At 53.0% G+C, this 21,826-nt stretch overlaps 1 protein-coding gene across 3 annotated transcripts in view; it reads left to right on the top strand.

The window, feature by feature from the left end:
• Window positions 1-21,826, top strand: part of LOC138735738 (succinyl-CoA:3-ketoacid coenzyme A transferase 1, mitochondrial-like) — a 118,389-nt gene that overhangs the window by 74,668 nt on the left and 21,895 nt on the right. For all 3 annotated transcript variants that reach the window (XM_069884058.1, XM_069884080.1, XM_069884069.1), the window contains 5 exons: window positions 8,556-8,664; window positions 11,181-11,271; window positions 13,659-13,794; window positions 14,344-14,493; window positions 18,302-18,408. In XM_069884058.1, the coding sequence (XP_069740159.1) occupies window positions 8,556-8,664; window positions 11,181-11,271; window positions 13,659-13,794; window positions 14,344-14,493; window positions 18,302-18,408 (593 nt within the window). The remainder of the gene's footprint in view (window positions 1-8,555; window positions 8,665-11,180; window positions 11,272-13,658; window positions 13,795-14,343; window positions 14,494-18,301; window positions 18,409-21,826) is intronic.

Genomic DNA, 21,826 nt, shown 5'->3' with positions numbered 1-21,826 from the left:
CTGTACTGTGCTGTTATGTGCTGTGTACTTTGGACATGTTTAAAATTCTTCCCTTTCACCCTAATCCTGTGCTGCCCTCTAGTTTTCCATCATCCTACCCTGGAGAAAAGACTGAGACCGTCCACAGGAGGTAAAGATGTATTCCTGGCGTTTCGGGCCTGAGCCCTTCATCAGGTTATGAGCAAAATGTAGGCAGGTGCCTGAACCTAAAGATACCTGAGCAAAGTTTCTTCCCTCCCCACCAATTGCGCCCCCCCCATCCCCCTGGCACCTTCTCCTGTGGCCGCAGGAGGTCCCACGCTTGCGCCCACGTCTCCTCCCTCACCATGGCCCAGGGCCCCAAGCTAGGCTTTTCACGTGAAGCAATGCTTCGCCTGTGCATCCGCGGGAGTCGCCCACTGCCTCTGGTTGTGGCCTCCCCTATGTGGGAGAGACTGGGCATGGACTGGGAGATGGCTCCACTCCGAACCTTCGCTCGGTCCGCACCAGTGGCAGGGGCCATTTCAACTCCGCGCCTTCCCCTGCCGCTCAGACGTGTCCGTCTATGACCAAGACCAAGACCACCTGTAAGTTGATTCTCCATCCGGCCGCTCTCCAGCCGGGTGGCATCAATGTCGACCTCTCCGGTTCCTGCTAGCCTACTCCCCGTTCTCCCTCTCTTCCCCCTCCCTCCGTCTTCCCTTTTCTCCATTCACAAAGACATCCCCCCCCCTCCCCCTACTTGCTGCTGTATTCTCCCTCCCTTATTCACCTGTGGAATGGATTGTGCTCCTCCCCCTACCCCTCACCCCCCACCATTTTGTTTGGCCTGATGAAGGGATCAAGTCCGTAACATTGATTCTGTACCTTTATCTTTGCTACATAAAGGACACTGTTTGACCCGCTGAGTTTCTCCAGCGTCTTGTGTTTCTACTTCAGTCAGACTTTTATGATGTTTTAAATCGTTCTACCTCCTTGCTTGAGGAGACAAGTCCCAGCCTGTCCTTGTGACCCAAGCAACTGCAGTGTTTATGGTCACGGGCTTGATCTGTTCTCTGACAGTCGGTTTGTTTGAAGAGGGCAGTTTTTAAAAGTTTAGACGCATAGCGCAGTAACGCCCTTTTGGCCCACGAGCCCATGCTGCCCAATTAACCTACACCTTGAAGGGGGAAAATTATAAGGGGAACATGAGGGGAAATTTCTTTACGCAGAGGGTGGTGGGGATGTGGAATGAGCTTCCGGCAGACGTGGTCGAGGCAGGATCATTGGTTACATTTAAGGAAAGACTGGATCGTTACATGGATAGGAGGGGACTAGAGGGGTAAGGACCGGGTGCTGGTCAGTGGGACTAGGAGGGTGGGGATTTGCTACGGCCTGGACTAGTAGGGCCGAACTGGCCTGTTCTGTGCTGTAAGTGGTTATGTGGTTAACCCCTGGAAAGCAGAGACCCCTGGGGAAAACCCACGAAGACACAGGGAGAACGTGCAAACTCCTTGTAGACAATGCAGGATTCGAGACCCAGTTCTGATTACTGGCGCTGTAAAGGCGTTGCGTAAACTGCTACCCCCACCTTGCCGCCATCTTGGTTGTGTCTTGCAAAATGAACACTGAGGTTGCCCATATGAATTGCATTGCACCAGCCAGTTTGGCCTTCCAGCACCTTCCATCTGCCCTCTACTGCTGTACTGATGCACCCAGAGCCGCCTGGTCCCCCTCTGCTTTGAAGTGGGTGGTGAGGTACGAGCGCGGAGGCGGCACAAGGACAGGGGCTGGGGTGGCCGCTGGGCAGGGAGACGCATCGCTTGCCTTCCCTTGAGTCTGGAGAGGTGCGCTTGAACGCGACCCTGGAGAGCAGGGCACGATTCAAGAGGTTGACTGTCCTGTGCAGCGCCAGGGAGTTACGGCATGGAGCGGAAGAGCTGGGCGGTGTTGTTGGAGGACTCTGGCGTGCTGGAGCAGCGTGGCAGGCTTTCGGGTGTTTGTGTGCATGCTGGAGGAGTGCAAGGCTGTGTTTTGGGCAGGGTTTGTGGAGGGGCAGTGCAAGCCTATTATGGGGGAGTGTGTTTAGTGAGGCAGTGCAGGGCTGTGTTTTGGGGGAGCACAGGGCTGTGTTTTGTGGAGCACGCTGTGATTAGGCAGTGTGGGGCCATGTTTTGGGGTTGCGCGTCATGGAGGACCAATGTGTGATTGTGTTTTGGGGAGCATGTTTGGAGGGGCAGTTTGGGGATGTGTTTTGGGGAAGTACGGTGTGGGGCAGAGCGGGACTGTGTTTTAGGGCAGTCTGGTGTGGTGGGACAGTGCTGGACTGTGTTTTGGTGCAGCATGTTATGGGGCAGAGCGGGACTGTGTTTTGGGGTGACGCAGTGCGGTGGGGCAGAGTGGGAGTGTTTTGGGGCAGCACAGTTTGGTGGGGTAGAGCGGGACTGTGTTTTAGGGCAGTCTGGTGTGGTGGGACAGTGCTGGACTGTGTTTGGGGTGGGCGGTGCGGTGGGGCAGAGTGGGAGTGTTTTGGGGCAGTGCAGTATGGTGCACAGCAGGACTGTGTTTTGGGGCAGTGTGGCGGGGCAGAGTGGACTGTGGTTTGGTGCAGCGCGGTATGGTGGTGCACAGCAGGAGACTGTTTTAGGGCGGTGCAGTGTGGGACTGAATAAGACTATGTTTTGGGGAGGTGTGGTGGGGCAGAGCGGGACTGTGTTTTGGGGCAGTGTGGCAGGGCAGAGTGGACAGTTTTGGGGCGGCGCGATGTGCTGGTGCACCGTGGGACTGTGTTTTGGGCCAGCATGGTGTGGTGGCGCACAGCAGGACTGTGTTTTGGGCCAGCGCAGTGTGGTGGTGCACCGCCGGGACATGTAGTGTGGGGGGCAGCACAGGCTGTATGCAAAATCACTACTGAGCCTTGATCCCGTGGATGTCCTCGCCACACGGTTCGCACTCTGTGTTGCTCAGGCCCCCTCCGGTAGAGCCTCCCGATTCGGCATTGGGGATTGACCTGTTTTGTCCTGTGTAGATCGGTTAATGCCAAGCCAAGCCTTGCTGAGGCACTGGCGGCGGTAACGAGCAAGCTGCGGGGACTAGTCCAGAACCGTGGCCAAACTCCCTCGTCCTGACCTTCTGACGTCCTCTTTAAGCAGATCAGGATTTGTTAACACAGGTTGTACCAAGCTCAGCAGAGCCATTTCCAGTAGATGTGTTCACTTCTCCGCCTGACACCCAGGTGCCAACTGATTGGTTCCTGTCGTCAAACAGCAGGTCTGGCAGAGTCTGGGGAGAGGGGTAGAATTCAGGTCAGAGACGGAAGTATTTAATGTCTCACTAGGCAGGTGCTTCCTGCATCGAATATTTTCAGTAGGTCTCAATCTTTTGTTTCAGATTTTAAAATCTGCAGATGCTGGAGGAACCCAGCCGGTCTCATCGTGTCCACGGGAGGTAAAGACGTAGAACTGATGTTTCAGGCCTGAGCCCTTCCTCAAGGTGTGAGTAAAAAGCAGGCCGGTGAGGTTAGCAGCACCCCCCCCCCACCCCCCCATCTCTCTCTAATGTCTCTCTCTCGCTGTCTGTTTGTCTCTCTCTCTGTCTCTCTCTCCCCCCCTCTTTCCCTCTGTCTCCTTTCCTTCCAAAGCCCCAAACAGCCCCCTCCCCAGTCAATTCTCACCTTCCCTCTCTCCCGTGTCCCATCCATCTCCAACTAACACCTTTTGCCTGTTGGTCTGTGCTCCACCCACCCACCCCACTCCCGTCCTTTCTTCCCTCCTCCCCAGCCTTTTAATTCAGACACCTGCCTGCTTCTTGTACCCTGAGGAAGGGCTTGGTCCTGAAACGTCGGTGATGTGTCTCTACCTCCCGTGGACACTGCGAGACGGGCCGGGTTCCTCCAGCATCTGTGTGTTTTGACTGGTTTCAGATTAGTCCAGACCAGCCATTCTCAGCCTTTTTCTTTAACTCAATGTCCCCTTTAAGACTCTGTTCAAAGTTTGTGCGTCCACCTCCCTGTGGAGCCGTGAAGCTCAGTCGGTTTCTCCTGTACATCAGAATCTGATTTATGGTCATGAACGTGTGTCGTGAACAGAATTACAGTGCAAGTACCAATTACACAGTACAACTCCGATTCTCCAAAATCGAGTTCTCCAAGACCCTCAGTTATCCAAAATATTTCGGGTAAAACCAATCGAAAATCCTCATTTATCCAAAATATGTTCAGAGCCGAACTGATAGGGGACGTCGGTCTCCCGGCGACAGTGGGGGCCTTGGGCTCCTGGCACAATCGGGGACCTCGGAGGGGAGGAGTCGGGGATGGGCGATAGCCAGCATGTTTTTTTTTTTGGTGAGAATTACACATTATTTTAATGCTTCAAAGCCCTTCCCTTGTTGTCTGTTGTTGTTCAATCACATTTACAAGTGATTTACTGTTTGCTACTGGGCTGCTTTTTTTAAAAAATGACCCGTTCTCCGAAAAATTAGGTCTATCGGACACCGGCCCATTTCGGATAATCTGAGTTGTACTGTATGTAAGTATAAGATTTTTAAAAACTTAGTGCCAAAAAGAGATTGCACGGGGAGCTGTGCACGGGTTCACTGTCCTTTCTGAAATCTGATGGCGGAGGGGAAGAAGTTGTTTTTTAACTAAACAGGGAGAAAAAAATATTATTTCTGTCCGTGTCTCCCCCCCCCCCCACTGCTTAAGTAAGCTGTGGCATGGGGGCTTTATGACCATAAGATACAGGGTCAGAATTAAGCAATTTGGCTCATTGAGTCTTCCCTGCCATGAGCTGGTCCGTTCTCCCACTAAGCCCCACTGCCCAGCCTTCTCCCCATAATCTGACCATTCAGATACTCCTCAATCTCTGTCTTAAATACCCCCTAGTGACCTGGCCTCCACAGCCGCCTGTGGCAGCAAATTCCACCCGTTCACCACCCTCTGGCTGAAGGAAAATCCTCCGCATCCCTGTCCTAAGTGGACGCCCTTCAATCTGAAGTTGTTCTTTAAAAAAAATGGCCGATTGAATAAACTTCACATGTGTTACCGATGACAGGCATGAAGCTAAACCAGCCGAGAGGGACCTGCATTTTGTTTGGACACATTTTTAAACAGAGGTGTGACATTCCCTCTGTTCTAGTCTGCTGGGTCCTGCCCAGAGTACAGAGAACTTATCACAAATACCTTCTCCATCAGGACCAACTGGAAAAATGGGCTGGAAAATGGCCGATGGAGTTTAATGCAGACAAGTGGGAGGTGTTGCATTTTGGAAGGACAAACCAAGAAAGGACGTACACGGTGAATGGGCGGGAACTGAGGAGTGGGGTAGAACAGAGGGATCTGGGAATACAGGTACACAATTTCCTGAAAGTGGCATCACAGGTGGACAGGGTTGTAAGGAGCTTTTGGCATCTTGGCCTTCATAAATCAAAGTACTGAGTACAGGAGTTGGGCTGTTACGGTAAAGTTGTATAAGACATTGGCGAGACCAAATTTGGAGGATTGTGTGCAGTTTTGGTCACCAAACAACAGGAAAGATATTAATAAGAGAGAAAGAGGGCAGAGACAATTTACTAGGATGTTGCCTGGACTTCAGGAATTGAGTTACAGGGAAAGATTAAACAGCTTAGGACTTTATTCCCTGGAGCATAGAAGAATGAGGGGAGATTTGATGGAGGTATTTAAAATGATGAGGGGGTCAGACAGAGGAAATATAGATCGGGTTTTTCCACTGAGGGTGGGTAAGATAAAAACCAGAGGAAAGGATTAAGGGTGAAAGGGGAAAAATTGAGGGGGAACGTCTTCACACAGAGAGTGGTGGGGGTGTGGAACGAGCTGCCAGCTGAGGTGGTGAATGCGGGCTCAATTTTAACATTTAACAAGGATTTGGACAAGTACATGGATGGGAGGGGTGTGGAGGGTTATGGTCTGGTTGCAGGCTAGTGGGACTAGGCAAAAAAAATGGTTGAGCACAGACTAGAAGGGCCGAAGGGGTCTGTTTCTGTGCTGTCATGTTATATGGTATAAAGTGTGAGAACTGTGGAGAATTCCAGATGCTTTTGCCAAAGGTCGAGGTGCTGAGTGGATCAGATTTGTTAACTTTATAACTTGACCTGGGTTATCAGTGTGTCTGGGGGAATCATTTGTTGATTATTTGCTCTACTCATTAACCATGCAATCTACTGCAGAGTTCAGTGGCTCCCTTGAGACAGCCTCCCTCCCCTTCCCTCCACACTCGTATGTAGAGTCTCCACGACACGAGCATTAAGTGCGAACCGCTGCCCCACGACTGCTCTCCCTCTCCTGAGGGACAAGCAGGAACGCAGAGAGGGCACAGGGCTGCCGGGGGAAGATGGAACCAGGGAGGGTGCCAAGCACAGGAGGGCGGAATGGACCTTGCACCCTCCGATCCCAGCTGGACATGGGGCAGGGCAGAGGGGCCTTTCCCTCCGCTATCTGGGCCTAGGAGGGAATGCAGGGGATGGAGAGAGCCTGGAGCAAGGCTTGGGTTCAGGAAGGGGCCAGAAGGTTGGGCAGAGCCTGTGAGAAGCAGCAAGCAGGCCATGTTTCAGGCCAGAAACCCTTCCATCAGGGCTGGTGAGATCCAGGGGACAATAAAAGGGGAGGGGTGGGTGAGTACAGGTGGTGGGGGGGAGAAGATGGATGGGGGGAAGCCAAGAGGAAGGGGCATAGGAGTGATGATGTACTCGGGGAGGATAATGAAGCGAAGGGATGGACATGGGCAGCTAGAGCAAGGAAGGAGTGACAGGCAGGTGGTGTGGGGAGGGGAGTGGAGGAAGAAGGAGGAGTGGAGTTGGGTAGAGGGGTGGGGGGGAACAGTCAGGGACTAGTTCTGCACTGTCCCTGCCCTGGGCATATATGATGCGACAGGGTGGAGGGAGTGACCCTACCCAGGGAAGTGTGTGATGGGTCGGAGTGGAGGGAGTGTCCCTGCCCTGAGAGTGTGTGATGGGTCGGCCTGGGAGCGGGCGATGGGTCGGCCTGGGAGCGGGCGATGGGTCGGCCTGGGAGCGGGCGATGGGTCGGCGCGGGAGCGGGCGATGGGTCGGCGCGGCACCGCGCGATGGGTCGGCGCGGCACCGCGCGATGGGTCGGCGCGGCACCGCGCGATGGGTCGGCGCGGCACCGCGCGATGGGTCGGCGCGGCACCGCGCGATGGGTCGGCGCGGCACCGCGCGATGGGTCGGCGCGGCACCGCGCGATGGGTCGGCGCGGAGGGAGTGTCCCTGCCCTGCGAGTGTGTGATGGGTCGGCGCGGAGGGAGTGTCCCTGCCCTGCGAGTGTGTGATGGGTCGGCGCGGAGGGAGTGTCCCTGCCCTGCGAGTGTGTGATGGGTCGGCGCGGAGGGAGTGTGTGATGGGTCGGAGCGGAGAGAATGTCCCTACCCTGGGAGTGTGTGATGGGTCGGAGCGGAGTGAATGTCCCTGCCCTGGGAGTGTGTGATGGGTCGGAGCGGAGGGAGTGACCCTGCCCTGGGAGTGTGTGATGGGTCGGAGCGGAGGGAGTTTCCCTACCCTGGGAGTGTGTGATGGGTCGGAGCGGAGAGAATGTCCCTGCCCTGGGAGTGTGTGATGGGTCGGAGCGGAGGGAGTGACCCTGCCCTGGGAGTGTGTGATGGGTCGGAGCGGAGGGAGTGACCCTGCCCTGGGAGTGTGTGATGGGCCGGAGCGGAGGGAGTGTGTGATGGGCCGGAGCGGAGGGAGTGTGTGATGGGCCGGAGCGGAGGGAGTGTGTGATGGGCCGGAGCGGAGGGAGTGTGTGATGGGCCGGAGCGGAGGGAGTGTGTGATGGGCCGGAGCGGAGGGAGTGTGTGATGGGCCGGAGCGGAGGGAGTGTGTGATGGGCCGGAGCGGAGGGAGTGTGTGATGGGCCGGAGCGGAGGGAGTGTGTGATGGGCCGGAGCGGAGGGAGTGTGTGATGGGCCGGAGCGGAGGGAGTGTGTGATGGGCCGGAGCGGAGGGAGTGTGTGATGGGCCGGAGCGGAGGGAGTGTGTGATGGGCCGGAGCGGAGGGAGTGTGTGATGGGCCGGAGCGGAGGGAGTGTGTGATGGGCCGGAGCGGAGGGAGTGTGTGATGGGCCGGAGCGGAGGGAGTGTGTGATGGGCCGGAGCGGAGGGAGTGTGTGATGGGCCGGAGCGGAGGGAGTGTGTGATGGGCCGGAGCGGAGGGAGTGTGTGATGGGCCGGAGCGGAGGGAGTTTCCCTGCCCTGGGAGTGTGTGATGGAGCAGAGGGATTGTCCCTGCCCTGGGAGTGTGTAATGGGTCGGAGTGGAGGGAGTGTCCCTGTCCTGGGAGCGTGTAATGGGTCAGTGTGGTGCGGTGGAAGTGTCCCTGCCCTGGTAGTGTATGATGGGACATTGCTGAGTAATGTCTGCCACTACCCTGGGAGTGTGTGGTGGGACGGTGCGGAGAGAGTTTTTCTCTGTGCCTGTGGACCTCGGAGAGGTCGGAGTGTTCCTGTGGTCAGCAGGGGGAGGGGGCAGGTAGGCAGGAGGGAGTTGAGGGGTGTGCAAGGTGGGGCTTGGGCGATGTGGTGAGATGGCGACCCCTCGTGCCATGACCGTCTGTTTCCCATCCTCAGGGATGCAGCTCTTTGTTTTCCACCAGTGTCCAGCGACCCACCAAGTTCTACGATGACCCGGTGGCTGCTGTGAAGGACATACCCGACGGCTGTACCGTGCTAGTTGGAGGTGAGCCGGCATGGATGCATTCTATGTGTGAAAGTCTGTTTGCCTCAAATCGCTGGCCTCTCCCCTTAAATGTGTTTCTCACCATCTACCGTACCTTTTCCCCTTGACATTATCTCCATGGGGTCCTCCTCAACTTCCCTTTTACAGAAAACTCCAACTCTCCGCACAACAGAAGCTTCTGCCCAGACCACCTCCTGGTGTATCTCCTCCACCCAGAGTTCTGATGGAGCAGTGGCCAGCACTTGGCCCAGGGCTCCCGCTGCGCCAGTTGTGCCAGGACTGGGCCATCCCTCCTCACCAATCCCACCCGAACACCGTCCCCTGTGACCGCAGGAGGTGCCGCATGCACGCCCACGCCTCCTCCCTCACCATGGTCTGAGACCCCAATCAGGTCTGTCACGTGAAGCAACACTTCATGCGTGTATCCGCAGGGGTGATCCACTGCATCCAATGCTCCCGCTGTGGTCTTTACGTCGGAGAGACTGGCTCCATCCGTTCCTGTGGCAGCGACCTTCCAGTGGACCACTCCCATGCTCGCATGTACTATTCCCACCCAGACCATCCGTATATTGGAGGGACGATACCTGATTCTCCGTCTGGGTGCTCTCCAGCCCGATGGCATCAACATCGATTTCTCTGGTTTCTGCTAGACCATTCTCCATTCTGCTCCACCACCCCATCCCTCCATCCTCTAGCTCTCCACTCCCCTTCCCTCTCCATTCACAGAGCCATCCCCCCCTCCCCCTGTTTGCTGCTGTGTCCTCCCTCCCTTATCCACCTATTACCTCCCACCTGAGAGACTGTGCTCCTCCCTCCCACAAACCCCTGACGACATTTTGCTCGTACTTTGATGAAGGGCTCAAGCCCGAGACGTTGGTTAAGTATCTTTCTCTTTACTGTATAAAGTACCTGTTTGACCTACTGAGTTTCTCCAGCATCGTGTTTCTACTTCAACCATGTGTCTGCAGACTTTCGTATTCTACCCATGGAGAATGGTGCACACTTTACCATAAGACATAGGAGCAGAAATAGGCCATTCAGCCCATCGAGTCTGCCCCACCATTCAATCATGAACTGATCCATTTCCCCATGGCCCCACTGCCCGGCCTTCTCCCCATAATCTTTGATGCCCTGGCTAATCAAGAACCTATCAATCTCTGCCTTAAATGCACCCAGTGACCCGGCCTCCACAATCACCTGTGGCAACAAATTCCGCAGATTCACCACCCTCTGGCTGAAGAAATTCCTCCCCATCTCTGCTCTAAGTGGATGCCCTTCAATCCTGAAATTCTGCCCTCTTGTCCTAGACTCTCCCACCGTGGGAAACAACCTTTCTACATCCACTCTGTCCACGTCTTCTAACATTCAAAATGTTTCAATGAGATCCCCCCCATTCTCAATTCCAACGAGTACAGGCCAAGAACTGTCAAATGCTCCTCATATGTTAACCCTTTCATTCCCGGAATCATCCTTGAGAATCTCCTCTGAACCCTCTCCAACTTCAGCACATCCTTTCTTAGCCCAAAACTGCTCACAATCCTCCACGTGAGGCCTCACCAGGGCCTTATAAAGCCTCAACATCACATCCCTGCTTTTAGATTCTATTCCTCTTGAAATGAACGCCAGCATTGCATTTACCTTCTTCACCACCTCAACCTGCAAGTTCACCTTCAGGCCGTCCCACACGAGGAATCCCAGATCCCTTTGCATCTGGGTATTTTCGATTTTCTCTCCCCATTTAGAAAATAATCTGCCCATTTAAATTTTTTTCTACCAAAGTTCATGACCGTCCACTTTCTGGCATTGCATTTCATTTGGATCACTTCCCTGCCCAGTCTCCAAATCTGCCCAAGTCCTTCTGCAGCCTCCCTGCTTCCTCTACACCACCTGCTCCTCCACTGATGCTTATATTGTCTACAAACATGGCCACAAAGCCATTCATTCCATAACCCAAATCATTAATATACAACATCAAAAGAAGCCCTCTGTGGAACACCACCAGTAACAGGCTGCCAATCCTGTATTCCAGCTTTGCTTCCTGCCAATCAGCTAATGCTCTGCTCACTCGAGACGATTTCCTGTTATACCATGAACTCTTATGGTGTTAAATAGCCTCATGTGCGGAACCTGGTCAAAAGCCTTCTGAAAATGTGAATACACAATGTCCCCTACATCTCCCTCACGCAGTCGGCTTGTCCCTTCCCCAAAGAATTCCAGTAGGTTTGTCAGGCAGGACTTTCCCTGAAGGAAACTATGCTGGCTTTGGCCTATCCTATCATGTGTCTCCGTAACCTCCTCCTTGACGATTGTCTCCTCAACCACTGACGTCATGCGACCCAGCCCGCCATGTCCTTTCTGCCTTCGACGCTGTGCTTCCACACAGAGTTTTGCGTCTCTTCTCGGGCCACAATGCCCTTCTTTGATCCTTATCTGCTTTGCGTGACCACGCACCTCTCCCGCCCAGTGTGCGTCCTCTCTGACCCTCCCCCCCCCACCCCCTCCTCTCTCCACAATAGGCTTTGGACTCTGTGGGATCCCAGAAAACCTCATCGGTGCCTTGCTCGAGACTGGAGTTAAGGGGCTCACGGCTGTCAGTAACAATGCAGGGTGAGTGACTGACGGGGTGACCCGCCGGGGTTTCGGGGATGGAGGGTACAGGATCAGAATTTATCGTCATGAACAAGACACAAAACTAGAAGAAAAAGAATCTCAAATGAAAACAGAAAATGCTGGAAATAGGAAGACGAGGGCATTTGAGAATATCAGGGCCAATGTCCTGGGAAAAAGAGAACATGGATCTTTAAATGTGCAAGGAAGTGGTAGAGGGAGGAGAGAAAATGAAAGGCCAGACACAGTGTAGAAAGCGGGAGGGGGATGAAGGGACAAAAGAGATAATGTGAACAGGAGTCGTCCAGGCCGGCTGCATCACAGGGTGGCACGGTTGCTGTCGAGCGTTGGAGGGAGGTCAATCCACTGGACCATGAGTGGCAGAGAGGATCACTGGAGTCTCCCATCCCCCCTCCCCCATCGACATGATCTACTGGGATCGTTGAACGAAGAAGACCCCTTCCACCCGTGCACACAGCATCTTTCAGCTGCTCCTGTCGGGGAAGAGATCCAGGAGGATCAGAGCCAGGGTCACAGTGCAAACGTACTTATTATAACCATCTCTCTTCATTATTATAAAAAATAAAGTAAAAATTTAAAAAATACTAACAATAATCGAGCACAAAAAGTCGGGCTGTGTCTGTGGTTCATTGATTCAGGAATCTGATGGTGGAGGGGAAGAAGCCGTCCTTGTGCCGCTGAGTGCTCATCTTTAGGCTCCTGTACCTTTTCCTCGATGGTTGCAGAGTGAAGAGGGCATAGCCTGGGTGGTGGGGGTCTTTAAGGATAGAGGCTACTTTTCTAGGACACCCCCTCTTGTAGACATCCTCGATGGAGTGAAGTTTGGTGCCCGTGATGTTGCAGGCCGAGTTAACAGCCCTCTGGAGTTTATTCCTGTCCTGAGAGTTGGTACCTCTACACCAGGCAGTGATGCAACCAGCCAGAATCGTCTCCATGGTCTACCTGTCTTTGAGAGTCTTTGGTGATGTACCGAATCTTCTCAGACACCTCACAAAGTATAGCAGCTGATGAGCCTTTTTCGTGTTTGCATCCTGACTGGGGTGGGTCTTGGGGCTGCTGCGGTCAGTTGGCCCAAGTTCACACTGAACTGCCTGAGGCATCAAGGGTCACTCGAAGGGTCAGACCCGTCAGAGGCAATCCTCCATCCTCTACCTGGCCCAGGAGCGCTCTGAAATGGTGTACGCTGGTACAGCCGGTCACTACTCCACCGTCTCCCTGTTCCATCCAGGGCAGCTGGAGGGATAGGGAACTTGCTGATGCACTCCCAGTCTGAGAGAGCGCATGCTTGTGGGCTCGGGCTTCAGCATGAGTACCCCCGGGTCAGGTGCCGTCACGTCCTGCAGGCTGTGCCATGTCGATTGCGGGGCACTCAAAAAAGGGGAGAAAGTTTGGGGAGGTGATGAGTGAGGGAAGGAGAGGAGAGTAAGGGAAGGTGTCAGGGAGGGGATGGTGTTTCGGATTCCCCCTGAACCCTGCATTTTGGACCCCCTCTTTCCCCCTGAACCCAGCATTTCAGACCCCCTCTTTTCCCCCAGACCCTGGCGTTTCAGACCCCCTCCTTCCCTGGACCCCAGCATTTTGAACCCCCACTTTCCCCCTGACCCTGGCGTTTCGGACACCCCTGACCCCGGCGTTTCGGACACCCCTGACCCCGGCGTTTCGGACACCCCTGACCCCGGCGTTTCGGACACCCCTGACCCCGGCGTTTCGGACACCCCTGACCCCGGCGTTTCGGACACCCCTGACCCCGGCGTTTCGGACACCCCTGACCCCGGCGTTTCGGACACCCCTGACCCCGGCGTTTCGGACACCCCTGACCCCGGCGTTTCGGACACCCCTGACCCCGGCGTTTCGGACACCCCTGACCCCGGCGTTTCGGACACCCCTGACCCCGGCGTTTCGGACACCCCTGACCCCGGCGTTTCGGACACCCCTGACCCCGGCGTTTCGGACACCCCTGACCCCGGCGTTTCGGACACCCCTGACCCGGCGTTTCGGACACCCCTGACCCCGGCGTTTCGGACACCCCTGACCCCGGCGTTTCGGACACCCCTGACCCCGGCGTTTCGGACACCCCTGACCCCGGCGTTTCGGACACCCCTGACCCCGGCGTTTCGGACACCCCTGACCCCGGCGTTTCGGACACCCCTGACCCCGGCGTTTCGGACACCCCTGACCCCGGCGTTTCGGACACCCCTGACCCCGGCGTTTCGGACACCCCTGACCCCGGCGTTTCGGACACCCCTGACCCCGGCGTTTCGGACACCCCTGACCCCGGCGTTTCGGACCCTCTTCCCCCCCCCCCTCTGATGCTGGCGTTTTGGACCCCCTGCCCCTGACCCGGGCATTTCTGACCCTCTCCACAGGGTGGACAACTTTGGCCTGGGTCTCCTTCTCCACACGAAGCAGATCAAGCGGATGGTGGCATCCTACGTGGGAGAGAATGCCGAGTTTGAGCGCCAGTACCTGTCTGGAGAGCTCGAGGTTGAACTGACCCCACAGGTGAGAGGCTCACCAATGATTTGACTGCCCCCCGCCCCCCCCCCACCCACCACTCCGCTACACTGCTCATAGGGTCAAGGCTGACCTTTAACTTCAGCCCCACCTCCCTTGCCCTAATTGCTCATTCCCCTGTTAACCTCCCCCTTTTCCAGTGGTCACTGGACCCCTTGCCCCACCCCCAATCCACTCCAGTGGTCTCTTTTGCCCCTCTCCCGGTAGTCTCTGGACCTCTTGATTCTCCCCACCCACTCCCCACAGACTCCGGTGGTCACTGGTCTCCTGGTTTACCCCCCCCCCCCTTTAGTGGTCTCCAGTCACCTTTGGCCCTTCTGCTCCCCTCCCCTGGTGGTCTCTGATCACCTCTTACCCTCCCCCCTCCCTCCCAGTGGTTTCCAGTCATCTTGCCCCTCCCACTCTCTCCTGGTGTTCCCCTCTCCCGGTGGTTACCAGTCCCCTCTTGCCCCTCCCCCTTTCTCCCAATGGTCTCTGGTCACCTCTTGCCCTTCCTGGTCAACTCTTGCCCTTCCCCACCCCTCTGTGTCCTTGCAGGGAACTTTGGCTGAGCGGATCCGTGCTGGGGGAGCAGGTATCCCAGCATTCTTCACCCCGACGGCATATGGCACATTGATTGAGGAGGGCGGTGCTCCAATTAAGTACAAAAAGGATGGTACCATCGACATCGCGAGCGAGCCCAGAGAGGTAAGGGCACCGTCACTGGGTAACCACGCCTGCCCTGGCATTCTCCCACTATCACAGAGCCTGTAACTGGATAACCATGTCCCCTCCTGGCATTTCTCCACTGCCACAGGGCCCGTCACCGGATAACCGCAGCCCCCCCCCCAGCATTCCCCCACTACCTCAGGGCCCATCACTGGATAACCACGTCCTCCTGGCATTCTCCCACTGCCACCGGGCTGGTCCACATTGAGTGATGAAACACGAAAATCTGCAGATGCCGTGATTGTAGTAAACACACCGAAATGCTGGAGGAACTCAGCCGGTCTTTTCAGCGTCTGTAGGAGACAAAGATATATCGCTGACATTTCGGGCCTGAGCCCTTCTTCAAGGTATAAGCAGAATGAGCCAGAAGCAGGAAGTCTCGGAATACGGACAGTGCCGGCTGGAGGAATCCAGACCAACAAAAGGTGTTAATCGGATATGATAATTGGATTTAGCGTAGAAGAATGAGGGGATATTTGTTGGAGGTATTTAAAATTCTGAGGAGGATAGACAGTAAATGTCAATAGGTAGAAAATAAAGGGAGATAAATCCCCCCAGGCCTGACAAGATATTCCCTCGGATATTGAGGGAGGCTAGTGTAGAAATTTCAGGGGCCCTGGCAGAAATATTTAAAATGTCCTTAGCCATGGGTGTGGAGCCAGAGGATTGGAGGGTAGCTCCCGTTTTTCTGTTGATTTAAAAAAAAAGGCTCCAAAAGTAAACCAGGAAATTATAGGTAGGTGAGCCTGATGTCAGCAGTAGGTAAATTATTGGAGGGTGTTCGGAGAGATTGGATATACAAGTATTTGGACAGCCATGGGCTGATTAAAGGATAGTCTGCATGGTAGGTGGTGTTTAACCAATCTTATAGAGTTTTTCGAGGAGGTTACCAAGAAAGTAGATGAAGGAAAGGCTGTGGATGTTGTCTCCATGGAGTTTAGTAAGGCCTTTGACAAGGTCCTACATGGGAGGTTAGTTCAGAAGGTTCAGACACTAGGTATCCATGGAGAGGTAGTGAACTGGATTCGAAATTAGCTGGACAGGAGAAGCTAGAGAGTAGTGGTGGATGATGCTTCTCAGACTGGAGGCCTGTAACCAGTGATGTGGCTCAGGGATCGGTGCTGGGACCATTGTTGTTTGTCATCTATATCAATGATCTGAATGATAACGTGGTAAATTGGACCAGCAAGTTTGCAGATGACACCAAGATCGGAGGCGTTGTGGACGGTGAAGAAGGTTTTCAAAGGTTACAGAGGGATCTGGACCAGCTGGGAGACTGGCCCAGTAAAAGGATGATGGATTTTGGAAGGACAAATCAAGGTTGCAAATACACGGTGAATGGTCGGTCACTGAGGAATGCGGTAGAACAGAGGGATATATAATTCCCTGAAAGTGGCGTCACAGGTGGATGGGGTTGTAAAGAGAGCTTTTGGCACATTGGTTTCATCAATCAAAGTATTGAGTACAGAAGTTGGGATGTTATGGTAAAGTTGTATAAGACACTGGGAGAAAGGGGAAGGGGCAAGAGGGGACTGGTGAGGCCAAATTTGGAGGATTGTGTGCAGTTTTAGTCACCAAACTACAGGAAAGATATCAATAAGATAGAAAGAGGGCAGAGATTACTCAGACTTCAGGAACTGATTTACAGCGAAAGGGTAAACAGGTTAGGACTTTATTCCCTGGAGTGTAGAAGAATGAGGGGAGATTTGATGGAGGTATTTAAGATTATGAGGGGGACAGACAGAGTAAATGTAGGTCGCGTAGTCAGCTTTTTCCACTGAGGGTGGGTGAGATACAAACCAGAGGACATGGGTTAAGGGTGAAAGGGGAAAAGTTTAGGGGGAACTTCTTCATACAGAGAGTGGTGGGACTGTGGAACGAGGTTCCACCTGAAGTGGTGAATGCGGACTCAGTTTTAACATTTAAGAAGAATTTGGACAGGTCCATGGATGGGAGGGGTATGGACTGGGTGCATGTCAGTAGGACTAGGCACAGACTAGAAGGGCCGAAGGGGCCTGTTGTGCTGTAATGTTCGTTCTATGGTTCATCCTTCACTCCACAGAGAAGAGCCCAGAGGAAAACCTGGTTTCCTCCCACCCTTCAATGGGTTCCCAGGCTAATTTGGCTGCATGGGTTTCATATATCGGAAGGATGTTCTTCCCCCCCCAGCTCTGCCTCTCCCCCTTTTCCCTGTCTCCTTTTGCACAGACACAATCAAACATGGCCTGCCTGCTGCCTCCCACGGGCTCTGCCCGACCTGCTGGCTCCCTCCCGCACTCAAGCCTTGCTCCAGGCTCTCAGCACCTGCTCCCTGTCCCCTGCACACCCTCCTTGGCCTGGATAGCAGAGGGAAGGCCCCTCTGCCCTGCCCCATGTCTCGCTGGGGTCTGAGGGCGCGAGGTCCAATCTGCTCCTTCCTGTGCGTGGCACCCTCTCCAGTTTGATCTTCCCCTGGCAGCCCTGTGCCCTCTCTGCGTTCCGGCTTGTCCCTCAGGAGAGGGAGAGCAGTCAGGGGGGGGGGGGGGGGGTGCAGCGGTTCACACTTAATGCTCACGTCATAGAGACTCTGCGAGTGTGGAGGGAAGGGGAGGGAGGCTGCCTCAAGGGAGCCACTGAAGTCCGCAATAGATTGTATGGTTAATGAGTAGAGCAAATAATCAACAAATGATTCCCCCAGACACACTGATAACACACAGGTCAAGTTATAAAGTTAACAAATCTGATCCACTCAGCACCTCGACCTTTGGCAAAGGCATCTAGGAATTCTCCACAGTTCTCACACTTTATACTATACCATAGATAATGACAACACAGAAACCGGCCCCTTAGTCCCTTCTAGTCTATGCTCAATCATTTTCTTTGGCTAGTCTCACTGACCTGCACCCAGTCCATAGCCCTCCATACCCCTCCCATCCATGGACCTGTCCAAATTCTTTTTAAGTGTTAAAATTGAGCCCGCATTCACCACATCAGCCGTCAGTTCATTCCACACTCCCACCACTCTGTGTGAAGACGTTGCCCCTAAACTTTCCCCTTTTCACCCCTAAACTATGTTCTCTGGTTTGTATCTCATCCACCCTCAGTGGAAAAAGCCTCATCAACCATAGAAAAGTACAGCAGAGAAAATAGGTCATTCGGCCCCTCTAGTCTGTGCCAACCATCATCTCCCTAGTTCCAATAACCTGCTGCCAGTCCATAACCCTCCAGACCTCTCTCATCCATGTATTTATATTTAACCAATTTATTAAAACCTAAGGGTGAGCCCGCATTTACCACCTCAGATGGCAACTCGTTCCACACTCCCACCACCCTCTGAGTGAAGAACTTTCCCTTAATGTTCCCTCTTTCAGCTTAAATCTACGACCTCTCCTATTTATCTCCCCAAATCTAAGTGGAAAAAGTGTACTCCCATCCACTCTGTCTACACCTCTCATAATCCTATAAACCTCGATCAAATCTTCCCTCATTCTTCTACGCTCCAGGGAATAAAGTCCAAAACTGTTTAACCTTTCCCTGTCATGATTGTATCAACATGGAGGCCTCAGGATCGTTCTTCAGAGATGTTTGACACCCGGGAATTTGAAATTTTTAAATCCTTTCCAATGTTGACCCCTCAATGAGGACTGGTTTGCGTTCTCCTGGTTCCCCTCCCCTCCTGAAGTCCACAGTCAGTTCCTTAGCTTTGCTCACGTTGAGGGCAAGGTTAAGGGTGTGACACCACTCCATCATCTGATCGGGATCCCTCATTGCCGTCTGCCATTCTGTTGACGACCCTATTTATTCCCAGGTGCGGGAATTCAATGGCCGACATTACATCATGGAGAAGGGAATCACCGGCGACTTCGCTCTCATCAAGGCCTGGAAAGCGGACCGTGCCGGGAATGTGGTGTTCAGGTGACCCGCCGTTGCCGTAAAGCAGCCAGCCAGGATGCAGGCTGTGCAGGAAAGCCTGGGCTTTCAAACCCCCGCCACATGCCTCAAGTGATGTGCTAAAGGGAACCTGTTCTGGCGGGGTACCGGTTCTGCAGGGGTCGGAGTTGGGGGCCTCTTCTTTTTGCATTGTATATGAATGATTTGGATTGTGGAACAGGTGGCTTGGTGGCTACGAAATAGGCGGGAGGGGAGGTGGCGCTGAGGATGCGGAGAGGCTGCAGAGAGACTTGGGATGGACTAGGAGAACGGGCAAAGAAGTGGCACTTTGGTAGAAGAAATAGACAGGCAGGCAATTATTTGGATTGGGATAAAACTGAAAATTCCAGAGTGCCTAGGGACTTGGGGGATCCTCGTGCAGGGAACCCTTAAAGGTTCACACCCAGGTGGAGTCGGTGGTGAAGAAGGCGAATGCAATGTTGGCTTTCCTATCTAGAGGGATAGGATACAAGAGCAGGGATGGGCTGTTGAGACTTTATAAAGCACTGGTGAGGCCTCAAGTAGAGATTTGTGTACAGTTTTTGGCGCCGTATTTAAGAAAAAACGTGTTGGCGAGGGGGAGGGCCCAGAGATTTACTAGAATGTTATCAGGAATGAAAGGGTCAGCACATGAGGAACATTTGTCGGCTCTTGGACTCTACGCGTTGGAATAGAGAAAGGACAGCATATGAATGCTGAAAGGCCTGGACGGAGTAGATGTGGCGAGGATGTTTCCCGTGGTCAGGGAGTCTCTGACAAGGGGGCCATAATTTCAGGATAAGGGGGCGTCAATTTACAACAAACATGGAGAAATTTCTTCAGTCGAGATTGTAAGTCTGTGGAACTTGTTGCCGCGGGTGGCTGTGGGAGTGGGGTCGTTGGGTGTATTTAAGGCAGCGACTGACAGGTATTTGATTGATCAGAGTATGAGGGTGATGGGGAGAAAGTCGGGGAGTGGGACTGAGTGGAGGATGGCTCCGCTTGCGATTAGAATGGCGGAGCAGACTCGATGGGGCCGACTTCTACTCCTAGATCTTGTGATCTGACTCCCCTTGAGCCATGCAGCGTGCAAACAGACACTTCGGCCCATCTCATCTGTGCTTACCCACCGAACCGCTGGGAGGCGTCCATGGTCTTGTGCACCCTGAACGGTCAAGACCTCGTTGTCACTGCAGACGTGTCGCTGAGCTGGCTGGTGCTGCTGTCTTCTGTAATGCCAATCCCATCCCTCCACCCCGCTCCCTAACTGTCCAAAGTGAGATGTGCACTACTGAAGGAAACCATAGCCCACCACAGCACAGAAGCAGGCCCTTCAGCCCTTCCAGTCTGTGCCAAACTATTGTTCTGCCTCGCCCCTCTGACCTGCACACAATCCACATCCCTCCATACCCCTCCCATCCAAGAACATAACATTGAGCCCTCGTTCAGCTGGCAGCTCGTTCCACGCTCCCACCGCTCTCTGTGTGAAGAATTTTCCCCCTGAACTGTTTCCCTTTTAACCTTCACCCATGTCCTCTGGTTCTTCTCTCACTCAACCTTAACAAAAAAGCCTGTTTGAATATACTCTTCATAATTTTAATTACCTCCCTCAAATCTCCCCTTATTCTTCTAGGATCCAGGGAATAAAGTCCTAACCTGTTTAACCTTTCCCTGTAACTCAATTCCTGAAGTCTGGGCAACATCCTAGTAAATCTTCTCTGCCCTCTTTATATCTTATTGATATCTTTCCTGTAGTTCGGTGACCAAAACTGCACACAATCCTCCAAATTTGGCCTCAACAATGTCTTGTACAACTTTACCATAACATCCCAACTCCTGGACTCAATACTTTGATTTATGAAGGGCAATATATACTAAAACAGAAAATAGGTGTAGGAGGAGGCCATTTGGCCATATAACTATTTACAGCACAGAACAGGCCAGTTCGGCCTTTCTAGTCCATGCCGTAGCAAATCCCCACCCTCCTAGTCCCACTGACCAGCACCCGGTCCATACCCCTCTAGTTACCTCCTATCCATGTAACGATCCAGTCTTTCCTTAAATGTAACCAATGATCCCGCCTCGACCACGTCTGCCGGAAGCTCATTCCACATCCCCACCACCCTCTGCGTAAAGAAATTTCCCCTCATGTTCCCCTTATAATTTTCCGCCTTCAATCTTAAACCATGCTCTCTAGTTTGAATCTCCCCCTTTCTTAATTGAAAAAGCCTATCCACATTTACTCTGTCTATCCCTTTTAAAATCTTAAACACCTCTATCAAGTCCCCCCTCAATCTTCTACGCTCCAGAGAAAAAAGCCCCAGTCTGCACAACCTTTCCCTGTAACTCAAACCTTGAAATCCTGTCAACATTCTCGTGAACCTTCTCTGCACTCTCTCTATTTTGTTTATATCTTTCCTATAATTTGGTGACCAAAACTGTACACAGTACTCCAAATTTGGCCTCACCAATGCCTTGTACAATTTCATCATAACCTCCCTACTCTTGAATTCAATACTCCAATTGATGAAGGCCAACATTCCAAATGCCTTCTTCACCACACCATCTACCTGAGTATCAGCCTTGAGGGTACTATTTACCATAACTCCTAAACCCCTTTGTTGCTCTGCACTCCTCAATTGTCTACCATTCAATGTATATGACCTATTTAGATTTGCCTTTCCAAAATGTAGCACCTCACATTTATCTGTATTAAATTCCATCAGCCATTTCTCAGCCCACACCTCCAGCCTTCCTAAATCACCTTTTAATCTACGGTAATCTTCCTCACTGTCCACAACACCACCAATCTTTGTATCATCTGCAAACTTGCTTATCCAATTCTCCACCCCTACATCCAGATCGTTAATATATATAACAAATAATAGTGGACCCAGGACCGAACCCTGAGAAACTCCACTAGTCACCGGCCTCCAATTGGACAAACAATTTTCTACCGCTACTCTCTGACACCTCCCATCCAACCATTGCTGAATCCATTTCACTACCTCCTCATTTATACCTAATGCCTCCACCTTTTTTCCTAACCTCCTGTGGGGAACTTTGTCAAAAGCTTTACTAAAGTCCAAATAGACAACATCCACAGCTTTCCCTTCATCAACCTTTTTTGTAACCCCCTTGAAGAACTCAATCAGGTTTGTCAAGCATGATCTACCCCTGACAAAACCATGCTGATTACTCCCTAGCAATCCCTGTACCTCCAAATATTTGTAAATAATGCCCTTCAAGTCTACACCACCATTCATTATGATTATGGCTGATCAGTACCCGGTTCCTGCCTTCTCCCCTAATCCCCTTCGCCACAAGGGCCAAATCTAACCTACACTTAAATATTGACATGGAACCGACCTCACATTCACACATTTACCACTTTCTGAGAGAAGAAATTTTTCCTCATCTCAAT

This window comes from Narcine bancroftii, chromosome 1 (assembly GCF_036971445.1).
Source record: "Narcine bancroftii isolate sNarBan1 chromosome 1, sNarBan1.hap1, whole genome shotgun sequence".
Lineage (NCBI taxonomy): Eukaryota > Metazoa > Chordata > Chondrichthyes > Torpediniformes > Narcinidae > Narcine > Narcine bancroftii.
The sequence above is the reverse complement of the archived record's forward strand: the minus strand, read 5'-3'. Positions and strand labels throughout refer to the sequence as shown.